General features: G+C 37.3%; 1 protein-coding gene across 1 annotated transcript; it reads right to left on the bottom strand.

The window, feature by feature from the left end:
* Window positions 1-6,391: 6,391 nt before the first annotated feature.
* Window positions 6,392-7,778, bottom strand: LOC127974918 (zymogen granule membrane protein 16-like). The gene is made up of 3 exons (XM_052578509.1): window positions 7,685-7,778; window positions 7,272-7,416; window positions 6,392-7,017 (listed from the first exon to the last, which is right to left on the bottom strand). The coding sequence occupies exons 1-3, from the start codon at window positions 7,737-7,739 to the stop codon at window positions 6,699-6,701; spliced, it is 519 nt and encodes a 172-aa protein (XP_052434469.1). The 5' UTR covers window positions 7,740-7,778; the 3' UTR covers window positions 6,392-6,698.
* Window positions 7,779-13,871: the final 6,093 nt, after the last annotated feature.

Here is a 13,871-nt window from a genome sequence, read left to right as displayed (position 1 = left end):
CAATAAGCATTCATTTGTTAACATTGATGTATTGCCTAGCATTAACTATGAGCAAAACATTTGATACAGTATTTATTAAATTTTGTTAAAAAAACAGCTGTTCGTTGTTTGTTCTTGTTAGTACACTAATGTTAACAAATACAGCTTTGACGTTAACTTAAGAACAGCAAGTGTGACTAACCGAGTTAAGAGACATTTGTATTCTCAAAAATAATTGTAATCTGTTTTTGATTGTTGATAAACTAAGACCTAAACGTGCGGTGGTGATGACGTCAGTAGGCCGTTTTGAAGGTACTTTCGAAAGTAATTTAAAATAATATTTTTACATCATTAATGCTGTTTTTACATTGGATGAATTTCATTTGGTTTTATAGAACTATGTTTTTAATTTATTGCTTTCTATTAATCCATAGGCCAATAGCGATTAAAAGTATGGCTTGCCTGTAGGTGGAACAGCCAGTTTTCACTAAACCTTTTGGCATGCCCCCTACCTTTCTTTCCACCAATGAGAAACCTTTCGGCACACCCACCTTTTGGCACACCCATTGCTCCAGGCTGCAGTTACCCCTACTTGGAACGAATACGCTGTCTGTTTTAAATAGCGTTAAAAAATGAAAGACCTTGAAAAAGACAAAAACTAAGGACATTTACTCTATAATTTTATTTTAGTTAGTTTTGCCAAATACACATTACAGTTTTAGTTAGTTATCTTATATATATATATATATATATATATATATATATATATAATTTTTATTCTTATTTCAGTTAACGACAATGTTTTTACCCACCTAGTTTTCATTTTTTTGTTCGTTTTCGTTAACGATTTACGAGTTCACGCTTACATATAATTAGCTGAGGTATGGTATGCATATTTGGCCTGCTGTCCGTGAAAGGGCTCCGAGCTCAGTAATAGAGTACCCCCCTTCACCATCAATTTATAAAGTGAACTCAAAGTGAGGAGACGGGGTGGAGGAGGGATGCTGATAAACTGTTAATGGATTGAGGTAAGTCAGTGATATTTATAATATGTGATTGATTACTTGATTATGGTCCAACCTGTGTTGATTAGGCTAAGTATCTGAAGCGCTCCTCCCGAATCTTGTTAATAAAACATAATTTCACTCTGTATGGTTGTGGGCGCACGGTCGGTAGGGCTCGAGCTGATGCTCAGTGGTAGCTTGTGGCGTTGGAACGGTGAGGCCAAAGGATGGAAAAGGTAAGGTTGTCTAGCCAGGAGGCTCTCACTGACATCCGATAGGAGCTTAGCTCCTGGCATCGAATGGGTAAGCCTCTCTGGCTGAAGGACGGAAAAGGTTGTCTAGCCGAGAGGCTCTCACCAACGTCCGATAGGAGCTTAGCTCCCGGCATCGAACGGGTAAGCCTTGCTGGCCAAAAGACGGAAAAGGTAAGGTTGTCTAGCCAGGAAGCTTTCACCTACATCCAATGGGAGCCCCAACTTCATGCATTGAATGGGTAAACCTCTCCGCACCTAAGAAGGGTAGCCAGGCAGCTCTCACCTATGTCTGAAGGGAGTGCGAGCTCCTGGCAATGAACGGCCGCAGAATAGAAAAGGTAAGGTTGTCTAGCCGGGAGGTTCTAGTCGGCATTCGATGGGAGCTCGAGCTCCTGGCATCGAAGAGGGAAGCCTCGCTGACCATAGGATAGAAAAGGTGGCTTACTTGAATATTTGTTCAGCAAATCCAATGAGCTGCTTCCGATAATGAGTCAGAAAATCTTGGTGCAGTCATTGTATTCGAAATTAAGCGTATAAAAAAATCAATTGAATTTCCTGTGTTAGTCTACCCTGAATAGGTGCCATGAATCAGCGATATGGTCATTGTCGAATCGTCATATTGTCAGCATGCGAGATCGATGGTACATATCGACAATGTAATCGTGCATGGGTGGAGTAAGAGAAAGATTCTTTGTTCTTGTCATAGCTTACTATTTGCCATTTTAACCATGCAGGTGCACGAAAAAGAGCCTATGGAATCACCAATAATCGAAAAATATACTTTCAGACGTACTGATAAACTGGCATTAAATATAAAATACTATATTTAAAACAGCTAGTTCATGTAGTCGGCACTACTGTCATCTCGATTGTCCTGTGACGAATTTGCCGCATCTGCGCACGGAAGTTATCAGTCTAAATGTTCTGCAAAATCAGTCAACGGTGCAAAACAATAGTAGATTTCATTTAAAGTCCAATGATTTAACCCTAATATGGACGTAAAGGAACGCCTTAAATATAAGGTATTCAAAACAGGTAAGTTCATATATTTGGAGTGAGTTCTGTTTGACTGATGCCTTGGTCATACGCTCTCTGGACCACATGCCTCATGATGAAACCCACGCTCCACCACAGAAACAAGAATGAGATGCATTATAATGTAATGTGGCATTAAACTCCATTAGTGAGAGATTGTTTAAAATATGGCACATATCGTATTACCTGTTAAAGTACAATGAAATGACTTATATCTGCAAACGATGCATGTCTATTTGTGGATGGAGACTTCTTCACCGCCTACAGGCTCAAATCATCCTTTGAGAGCATGGGCGAGCGTGAAATGCAATGCTGAGATGGGATAACGGAGCAGTTTGATAGCTGAATTATGGTAGGCCACCTAATAATGATAATAAAAAACGTTGATAGGAGAATGAGCCTAATATCGTCTTGACTATCGTCGATACGTGATACTATCACCGCAACCTAGGATGCATGGCATAACTTTGAAGTGGAGGTGATGTTGATGTGATTTTTTTTTTTTTTTCGTGGGAGCAGACACTGTTGCGTCAGTGAGGAGATACAGAAAAGGCTCCTGCGGGAGCAGACACTGCATCAGCAGTGGGGAGATGCGGAAAACAGAGAAGTAAAGGGGAGCATGAGAAGAGGAGGAGGGATAGCTGCTTGGGCAGCCTGTGGAGCTTGCTTCGGCTGCTGTAGATGTTGGCTGCGGGAAGAGTAAAAGGGTTAGTAACATTTGATGGGGCAAGCTAAAAATGAATGGGTAGCCTACTATGTTGACAGCTTAGCAATTGGTTGCCTGATTTGACAATTCCTCAAGCCTTGTCCACATTAGTATGTTCCTGTTGGAAAAGCATCTTTCCTCTCATTTGGCCTTCGGCCTTTTTAAACGGTCTCCAGAGCGGATACATTTGGAACGCTGTTTTCACGTTGTAGTATGGACTGTGGAAACAAATGCTTTTGAAAATTATGAAGCATGTTTAATCTTGTAAAATATTGTACCAAAAGACATTATTATACCAGTAACGTTAACCCCTTACCAGTCACCCCCCATTTTTGGCATGGATACAGAAATGACATTTTTTTGACATGATTTTTTCTGACTAGATACATAATCAACGTTTGTCCACAAAGTTGACACTTCAAAGTTTACTGTTCGGCAATCATCTTCCTGACATAAATTACTAAATAACTGTCACTGCAACAATGTTTTATCAAAACATTTGTCAAATATCAAAGCTAGAGTCTTTAAACTTTCATTTGATGCACAGTTTGTCCAGATCAAGTAAGAGAGTGATGTTTAACATGCTGTGGAAGTGGAACAATAATAAACTGGGGCCGTTGGCAATGCTTGCAAGCAAAGGAGTTAATTGCAGTTATGTGCTTTTCACTTCCAAGTGGTTTCTAAAGATATTTACTTGGCTGCTTTCATATTACGGTCCTAAAAAGGCAACAGAAATTTTACTCACACTTGCTGTCCTGTGTCAAAACACGAGGGGATTTGCGTTTTAGATGAATTTTGAGTGATCACGCCAGTGAATGGTGAAATAGGTCCCTAAATAAATTTGTCCTGCCAGAATAATTGCATGAAACTTATGTCTGTATTGTCTCAGTGAGGTTCAAACATGCACGGTAAGGCAAATGTAATGTCTTTGGACATTTCAGTGTGGATGAAGACTCTGGAAATAATGCCTTGGATTCGTGGTTAAAAGTGGCATCGTCATCTGACAGAACTACGTCATGACATTATTTAACAAACTTCAGCCGCGAACCTGCTTTTAGCGTCTTCACCTGAAAATGTATTGATTTACGACACGTGGTCTGTGCCGCTAGAGGAAGCGCCTCCGAAGCGGGAAGTGAGAGAGGCTTGCTGCGGTGAGAACTGGGGTGCAGACCAGGCTGTTTGATCGCCTGCTGCTGCTGCAATCCAGCGCTCGAAGAGAGCCCGGTCTTGGGCGGCACGATCGTTGTGTTGAGCCAGGCGAGCTCTGGGCTTGCACGGTCTATTGGCCACAACGTGTGGCTTGGCAAGAAGAGCAGCTGTGGCGATGACGCTTAATGATGCTCAACGGCGATATTTATACTATGGGATTGATTACTTGATTATGGTCCACCTGTGTTGAAGTATCTGACGCGCTCCTCCCAAATCTTGTTAATAAAACATCATTTATAACCTTGGACATTTCTGTCCCTTTCTGTCCCTGTAATTCGAACTATGGTTGAAGCAACCCCAATAACGTGATATTCCGCCCCTGGAATGCGAACTTAACCAGGGAACCCCTCTTGAAACGGGATTGAGCCAGTCCTGACCAGCAATTGGCGGTTTTTCTGAGAAAACCTGGCAACCCTGGAAAGCACTCGGAACTCCGCCAATGTTTCACATCCACTGCCGGGAAAACTCCAAAACCTGTATATCATAAAAAACACTACCAAAACGACCGCAAACATTCACCGTGACACCAGAGCAATGCCAACGATCTAGTGGGCATCTTATGAGGAATGTAAAACTCGCAATTATTCACAGAAGACAAACTTAACTATATACAAATAACCCAGGGGAAGTCGGGCAATACATCAAACGACAGTTTGAGTAAGAAAAGATGCGGCAGTATCTGCAAACACAATTAAGGGTGGGTAAAGGGATTTTATATTCATTGTGTTGAGTGTGGATTGGCAAGATCTAATTGTAATAGCCTATGTGACATTAAGTCTTCCTAGTAGAACTTGCGCTGACGTTTCCTTTTCCAATAAATGTGTCATAATGAGCATAGAATGTCAATGTTTTTTTTCGAATGTTAAGTTGTTTTTATTTGCTGTTCTAGAACTTGCAGTCATCCTTGAGCCTGCATCTGTCAGGGATATCATTATCATTTCTAGCTGACTAGTTAATTGAAAGGAAAATATTTGTTAAGGCAGGTTGCAATAAGAAAGCTGTCATTTGTCAATTTGAGCACATATTCAAGAAAATTTGGTAAATTATAAATTTTAAAAGATAATTATTAAATACGAATTATTATATGTTAATCATCTTCATTAAATGTGTCTTAATGAGTGCACTATGCAAATGTTTTAATGATGCTCTTTTGAGAACTAGCTTAGCTTTTAAATCGATATAACCATTGTATTGAAGTGAATTTAACAGTATGTTTCTGCCCTCTTCTTTTGCCACAGTATTTGAGACTTTCACCATCTCTGAGACTCACATTGCCTCTCAGACTGGCACTGCTTCTGAAACTGACACCACCTGTTCTTTATGGCAGGGAATTCTTGCAGCAGTTAAGTGCAGAAGTTCCAATGTTGAAATCAATGTCATGCCTCTGAGACTACCATTGCCTGTCTAATGGGACTCTATCTGAGACTGTTTTGGAAACAACCTGTAAACAACTGCCTGTAATATCTATGAGACTTCCACTTTTCTGAACTGACATGCCTCTGAGATTGCCAGTGCTCTAAGACTGTCTACACAACTTATTTTGCACAGATTTAAGACTGCCGTCTGGTTCTCAACAAACCTGAACCAATGTCATCAAATTATAGCACAGCTGTGTGGAATTCATGATTTTGGAAAAATTTCTGTTCACACAATAAATATTGAAATCATTTGTTGTTTAGTTCATACTTGGTTAACGTTGTCCAAGTTTTACATATGTATATTCATTTTTAAGTCTGATAAGAAGTGCGTGTCAAGGGTAAAAACAATAAAATCAATTTCTTTCCTGTAAGAGTGGGTGTGGCCATTTGTAATTTTTTCTGCCTGGTTTCAAGTATGATCCGCATCCAGCATTTTTTAGCTGTACAAAACAGCTTGTTTTGCGGCATGATATTGCAAATTGGTGTGCCTTACCATATAATTGTAATGCATTTTCTTAATTATGAGTACACTGGTTTGTAGTGCTAACAGTTTTACCATTGATTGCATGTTGTTATTCTTCTTGTTATTTCCCTATAGTGCATAATGAAACAGAAATCTCACCCAGGCTTACTTCCGCATTGAAGAAAAAGGTGGATACATAAAAAATGGAAAAAATAAATGAAAAAGCCTCGGCAACTGCATGTTTTAATAAGCCAGTTTTATTGTGATCTAACATAATAACATAAAAATGTTTTAATTAAAATAAATTTCAAAACTTCTAATCGTTAGCTTAAATAAAAATGTACCTTTGTGTATTAAAAGTGAAATTGAAAAAGAAAAAAAATAATATTCAGGAAAAAATCGTTACAAGAGCCTTTTGGGAATTATTGTGTTAAAGGAGAAACCCTTAAAGCATCATTAGAAATAAAACAATTTCATTCCAATCTTCTTAGTGTTTAATTGACAGCTCAAAAACTTCCCAAAATGTAATCTCCCATAAAGAGCTCAAGAAAAACACGCTCATTGTTTACTGGCCTTTTTTCTCACATAAACACATAATGTTTATGTGAGAATATGACATTATTCCTGACATTATTTAGTGGAATTGTTGTAGACAGCCCAATGAGCCCCAATGGAGGTAAGGGCATTTCCATTGTGACGACCGCTGATGAAGCGTAGCTCACTTCCATCGTGGGTTGGGTAGAAGTTGAATGAAAGTCCGTAAGGCTGCCCCACTTTGAAAGAGCGCCCCTTGTTAGTGACGAACATGAGCTCACTGATGTAACCAGAATAATACTTTCCTGAGATCTGAACAAAATGTTCATTTTTTGAGAGTGTCATCTCCTTTTCATTGCCATAGGAGTTTATGCCAACCAAATCTGTCCAGTTACTGTTATATTTAAACTGGATCCTAAACAGATAAAATATGTGCCATTACTTTAAAATAATTCAGAGCTAAAAATCATACAACTAGACCATTAAAAACAATACAGAATCTAAAAATACAATGTTAAATATGCTATTTGAAATATGAAGTGTATAATTAGTGGAAAAATGGTTTTATGTAAGGTAACAAGTATAATAATTACAACAGTTCAGGTTCTTATGAACTAGATAAGAAGTTATCCAATGTGTGACTATCTGCTTGCACTTGGGGAAACCTACCCATTGAGAAAATTGTTAGAGTAGTATCCATAGTAGGGATATTCATAGACTCTGACTCCAGTGATGCGACCCTCATGTGCAGTGGAAAATTCGGTTCCACTGCCTTCCCCAGCAGCAGGGGAGTATGAGTAAAAATCAGGTAAAGCTAAAAAGATAATAGATTATCATCTGTAAGTGATCAGCTGTTTTCTTTTCTTTTTTTTCTTTTTTTTTTGGTTTCAGTTGGAACCTTTAGTTTGACTGTTTAAGTTATACAACAAAAAAAAAAAATCCATTGTTATGCTACATTTAATGCCTAATTCTAACAGTGTGATACAAAATAACAGTAAGCACTTCATGCATAATCAGTAAGTCAGTGTTGATTTATTTATCGCACCATATTTGTATTGAGCTGAGCAGTTAGTGATACTTACGCATGGTCATGCTCATGGCACAAAGGGCAGAGAGTACCAGAAAATGATGCAGCATTTTTGATTGTTATCTGTCCACTGTTCCTGTGAATCTAGATAGAACATTGTAGATTGCTATTTATTGCTAAGACATCAAATAGTGCCAACTTATAATTAGTTTTTAAAAACGAACATATATATAATCTTTTTTACTGTATTCACAAATTAATAAATACATGTATCGTTAATAATGATAATAATAAAAAAAATAATAATTATATATATATATATATATATATATATATATATATATATATATATATATATATATATATATATATATATATATATATATATATATTCACGATATATTCATGATTTTATTGTTAGTATTATATTGTTAATTGCTATATGATGCCATTACCTGGTTGAGCCTAAGAGGGTGTTCCTTGAGTAGGATGGTTAAACAAGCCTTTATTTATACTCTCTTGCTGGTCCAGCCTATTCTTTTCAGTCATTTAGATGAAGAATGTTTTGGAACATTTTTTAAATACATAAAAAAAAAAAAAAAAAAAAACATTTTGAGAAGGAATTTTGTTTTTGTTTGTATCATAAATCAGCTGACACTTTTCGGGAATACGTAACTGAATGAATACTAATATCAGATAACAATCAGAACTAGTAAAGGATTTAAAAGGGCCAATACAAAATATTTTGTATTCTAAAAATGTTTAAATAACGAGCATGACTTTACTGGTGATAAAAAAATTAAGTCTAAGCTGATCAGATGTGTTATTCAAAACTCTTTTTTTTTTATCAAAATATTCAAATTAATAGATTTTTCTTAATCATAATAGCATTATTACCCACAAAGCATTATTAACCACTCTGCCCAGCTACACCCTGTTTTATTTTAAGCATTTGTTTAAAAAGCTAAAATATTTTACAAAAGATTAAAATAAAACAATAATAATAATAATGTTTATTTAAAAAATCACTGAAAAAGTTAATGAAGAAACTTGTTGTATATAATAATTCTTAGTCAGTATGTGTGTCCATGTGTGTACATGTTACACACTGTCTACAATATTTTGAGCTTATATAACTAAACAGGACATTCTGCTTCAAATGAAAACCAGATTTGACACGTACATGAGGACAGGTTTAAAGACAAAATATGGAATGTAAAGTTGATTGACTTGAAATGTACTAACCACATTGATGTGTATGACAAAAGAAAGGTGGTGCATTCAAAATCCAGTTGTCTTAAAGGGGGGGTGAAATGCTATTTCATGCATACTGAGTTTTTTACACTGTTAAATAGTTGGATTCCCATGCTAAACATGGACAAAGTTTCAAAAATTAAGTTGTACGTTTGAAGGAGTATTTCTGTTCCAAAAATACTCCTTCCGGTTTTTCACAAGTTTCTGAAAGTTTTTTTCGAGTATGGCTCTGTGTGACGTTAGATGGAGCGGAATTTCCTTATATGGGTCCTAAGGGCACTTCTGCCGGAAGAGCGCGCGCTCCCGTAGAGCAGAGCAAAGAAAAAGGCTGAACACAGACAATCACTGATCAGAGCGAGAGCATTGCGAAATGTCACAAAATAATTGTGTTTTTGGTTGCCAGGGCAAGACAACCCTGCACAAATTACCAAAAAAAAAACTGCATTAAGGGACCAGTGGATGGAGTTTATTTTTACAGAGCATCAACGGAGTTGTGCAAGTGTTTGTGTTTGTTCCCTGCATTTCGAAGATGCTTGTTTTGCAAACAAGGCCCAGTTTGACGCCGGATTGCACATCGTTTATTTCTTAAGGATAATGCAATCCCAACGAAAAAGGGTCACGATCGTGTGTTGGAACCGCATGCGGTGAGTAAAACTGCTTCAAATATCTCTGTGTTGTTAACTTAGCTATCGGCGCGTAAGCACATCAAGTAAACAACATGCGATGTTGTCATCAAACTGCACGAGTAAAACTGCTTCAAATATCTCTGTGTTGTTAACTTAGCTATCGGCGCGTAAGCACATCAAGTAAACAACATGCGATGTTGTCATCAAACTGCAAATTTCCACATGTACAGCTTAAAAAAAAAAAAAAGACGACAAAGTGGAACTTTTTCATTTTCCGCTAAGCAAATATATACAGTTTCAGTACATACCACATAGAGACGTCGTTGCTGATGCTGCTCTTGTTAAATTTCAGCCTCTGGATCTGATTCTGGATCATAAATATACGGCTGAATCTAATTGTTAGCCATGGTTTGTTTTGGATGATGTTTTTTTCTTCACGGTAATGTCACAGCTTCCAAACGCTCTCAACGCAAAAGCCTACTGGCGCTCGTGATTCTTTAGCTCCGCCCACACGTCACGCCTCCAGCCGATCGTGTTTTTCCGGGAAAAATCGGTACAGACTATCTTTCTCTTATGAATATAATAAAACTAAAGACTTTTTGGAGTTATGAAGGATGCAGTACTACTCTATAGGTACTCAAGATTAACAGGATATTGAGTGAAAATGAGGATTTCACCCCCCCTTTAAACAACAAGATTCAAGGTTTGTGTGTGAAGTTTAAAGGTCTATGCACAACCTCTTATTTACAGTATATCATCACTTTCACTAAAAACAAAGCCATTTTTTTTCAAGGTTTGAAGTAACTACAACTGTGTCAGTATAAAATAAGATTTGAGAATGAATTATTCAGCTATTTATTTATTTAGTTAGTTTGTATCTTAATGAATGCCACTATTTTCAGCTCTGCTTGACATGGATCATAATTGATTCTAAAAGTACTTTCCAAAGATGCAGTTTGAAAAAAATAAAAGGGAATTTTTTGACTTTTAATTTATTTATTGGTCAATTTTACTAGACCACATAGGGTTCAACTACACAAGGTACAGATAATTATTTAAGTTGTTAAATTAAAATTAATGTAAAATATAAATATATTTTCTAACAATACAAATAGCATTGTGCAACACCACTCATCCTCACACCCCCAGCTCCATTGGGACTGATAACTTCTGATAGAACTTCTCTCAGAAGTTCTAACAAGGGTTGGTCAGGACTGAATTGAACTTTGGGTCTGATCTCTGAATAGTATAGACGGTTTCATAGTTTTCCCTACGGCCTAGTTTTCCCTAAGAGGCACATGGTTTGCTTTAGCTTCTAGGCCCGCTTCATTTGGAGTCAAAGGCATTGCTAGGGCTGCACCCTTACAAGATGCTTGAGTTGTGACAGGATGTTCCTCTTTGCAAATATTCATCAGGTTCCACAGTCTTGATGTGGATTGGACCCCAGGATTTAGAGTCCTTCGGGGGTAATCGGAAGTACAGTCTATGTTCAATAAGTGTATGTGCTTGCACACACCCTTGGTCATGGAGAAGTTGTAATGGTTTCTGGTTTCTAATGCTGTATCATATTGGCATTCCCTGGTTACACCTGTGAATCTTTTTCAGACAAATTAATGTGTTTGGTGTGCACTCAAACATCTTGTTATGCCATGCCATGACATCCAAACATCTTGCCAATTGGATCAGTATATTTACAATAGATATGTGCTTCAGACACCAGCTCACATGGAAGCATTCCCATAGCATCGACAGTTGATGCAATATCTGGTTCCCCTTTTAGGGAACCGGGCTACATAAACATAGTTTAGCTCTTAAAGCTATTACAAAAAAGGTAATGTGTTATGGTAAACTTACAAGGAATAAAGAACAAACAATTCCTCAGCTATGAGGAAATCTCTCACTTCTCCATAGTTCTTGACTAGTATTTCTAGACTTTCAAGAACCTTTCTTGGAATTGTTGGTTGACTTCCATCATAAAGAAAATAGTACACACTTGAGTGCATGTGCATACCATCAGGGTAGTAGGAGTCACACACTGAGGGCTACATGCTCTTCTACCTTGGAAGAAACCAGAGTTCCTCAACATGGGACTGGTAGTAAAAGCATGTTGTCGTCGCAAGTCTTTAATGATGAACGCTTTTCCCATGGGCTGGGGTGCAGTTCTTGATGGTGCCACATAAATCGCTTGATTAGGGCAGTGTTTCTTGCTCTAAAACATTTCCACAGCTGAGGAGCAACAGAGTGTTGGTCAGAACAAACAACCAGGGATCTTACACAAACAAACTCGTACTTTTCAAGGAGCATTTTAAACTTTTCCAGTGCTTTACAACTGTGGTATATTACATATAGTATGCAAACAAATATCTGAGATCAATGTCTCCACAACTGACACACCGCATGCACAGTATTGATGACAAAAGAAAAAAAAATCTGAGTTGTAAAACTTTGTATTTCATAAGGAGTTATGAAAGTGAAATAGTGACACAGACTGGCTACCCCCCCTGCTGAAAAAACAAACAAGCCATAGAAACCGTCACAGATTTTGTAATAGTTTTACTAGTTGTAATGGGTATTGTATTGGTTTTAATGGAAACTTTAATAGTCCCTATGGGTCTCTACTAGTAATTTGTTTCCTTCTATTGAGACAGTAATTAAAGCAAAAGCAGCCCCTACCAAGTATTGAGTACACGTACAGTAAATGAACACACTTTTCAGAAGCAGAACAATTCACAATTTTATGTATGTAAGTCTTATGAAGTATTCTAATTTGTTGAGATAGTGAATTGGTGGGTGTAATGAATTCAGCTTCCTAATCATCGGCAAGAAGGAGGAGGGAACCGGCGCACAATCAAAATGAAACTTTAATAATTCCAAATAAACACAAAACAGCGCACCAGCCCCTCACGGACGACTAAAAGCCCAGGCCTTCACTATCGTCGCTCCAGTTTTATATCCTTCCATCTCCTACGTGGGACTCGAGACCGGCTGTGGGGCGCAGGTGTCGCTGATTTCCCAATCATTCTGCCGGCCTCACTCCTTGTTCCCACGTCCCTCAGCCCCGCCCCACTCGCCACATACCCTCGAGACTGCGCTCTACTCCCCCCATATATATATATATATATATATATATATATATATATATATATATATATATATATATATATATATATATATATTCACCATTGCAGAAGTTGTAATGGTTTCAACTACAAATACCATTAAAAACATTACAAACCATCAACTGTAAACCAATAAAACCAGTACATTTAGTGGTTTCTATGTGTTTTGAGACATATTCCTTTATGATTTGGTTTTTTAACAAGCCACCAATAGAAGACAAACCAGGTGGAAAAGACATAGTATTAAATGCTTTAAAAATATACTTCAAATTAAGGTAGTATGTTTATAATACATTTGTATTCCCAACATACTTTCGGCATTTGAAGTGCATAAAAAATATATTGAAATATATATTTTTGTATATTCTATGGATTTTTAAATTTAATATTTGGAAAAGTAAGATATTTTGATTTAAAAAAAATAAGTCATGACTTCAAACCACGACTCACGACTTTGTAGCGTTCCAGGCAAGTCACGCCAAACTTCCTGACTGCAAGGAATTGTATTAAAATTATTAAATTAATTGCAACGTTATACTGTCCTAAAGTCTGCAAATGTGTATGGCGCCTGGCTTATGAAAGCTCACTGTGACTTCAGGTAAGATTTTTATTTAATTAACATTATTTGTCTTTTAATTCTCATTTCAGATAAGAACAAATTTTTAATTGTAAGCAGTGTTGCTTATAAGAGAGCATGCAGTAGGCTACATCTGAAACTGCTGAGGCTGGGAAGGATTTTGACTATGTTACCAACCAGGTATATAGTTCTCATACTGTCATTCTTAAAAAGAAAACAAATCATCAACAAAGGTGGGTATAACGAGTACATTTACTTCGTTACATTTACTTGAGTAATTTTTTGGGTTTTTTGGGGAATCTACTTTTCTCTGGGCAATGAGCGATTCCCATTCGCGAATGATTCATTCTTTTGAGTCAATTCTGTTCAAACCAATTGGCAAACGAGTGAATTGGTTCATGAATCAGTTTGAATGGTTCAGTTCCCTGCCGCACGCGCTGAGCGTCTGAAGCGGTTCACTCAGAGTTGTAACGTTTAACATCAGTAGCGTTGAAAACGGGGCTATGGAACTGCACTGAATTGAAAGCAAATCTGCAAAGGCTATTATTTGCTTGCGATGGAGATCCTTATTAGATGAACGCGTGTGCTGTCTACTGTTTATCAGGTAATAACTTGGACTACATTCGATTACAGTACACGATACCACTGTGACATTAGTTTGTTGTA

This window comes from Carassius gibelio, chromosome B16, assembly GCF_023724105.1.
Source record: "Carassius gibelio isolate Cgi1373 ecotype wild population from Czech Republic chromosome B16, carGib1.2-hapl.c, whole genome shotgun sequence".
NCBI lineage: Eukaryota > Metazoa > Chordata > Actinopteri > Cypriniformes > Cyprinidae > Carassius > Carassius gibelio.
Note: the sequence above shows the minus strand (reverse complement) of the source record. Positions and strands in the feature narration are given on the sequence as shown.

What these genes read in the sequence shown, in the direction of transcription:
- LOC127974918 (XM_052578509.1), bottom strand. Translation starts at nt 7,739, where the DNA reads ATGCTGCATCATTTTCTGGTACTCTCTGCCCTTTGTGCCATGAGCATG. An exon ending in TGCCATGAGCATGACCATGC is followed by an intron (nt 7,417 to 7,684) that starts GTAAGTATCACT and finishes TTATCTTTTTAG; the next exon opens with CTTTACCTGATTTTTACTCA. An exon ending in TCTAACAATTTTCTCAATGG is followed by an intron (nt 7,018 to 7,271) that starts GTAGGTTTCCCC and finishes TTATCTGTTTAG; the next exon opens with GATCCAGTTTAAATATAACA.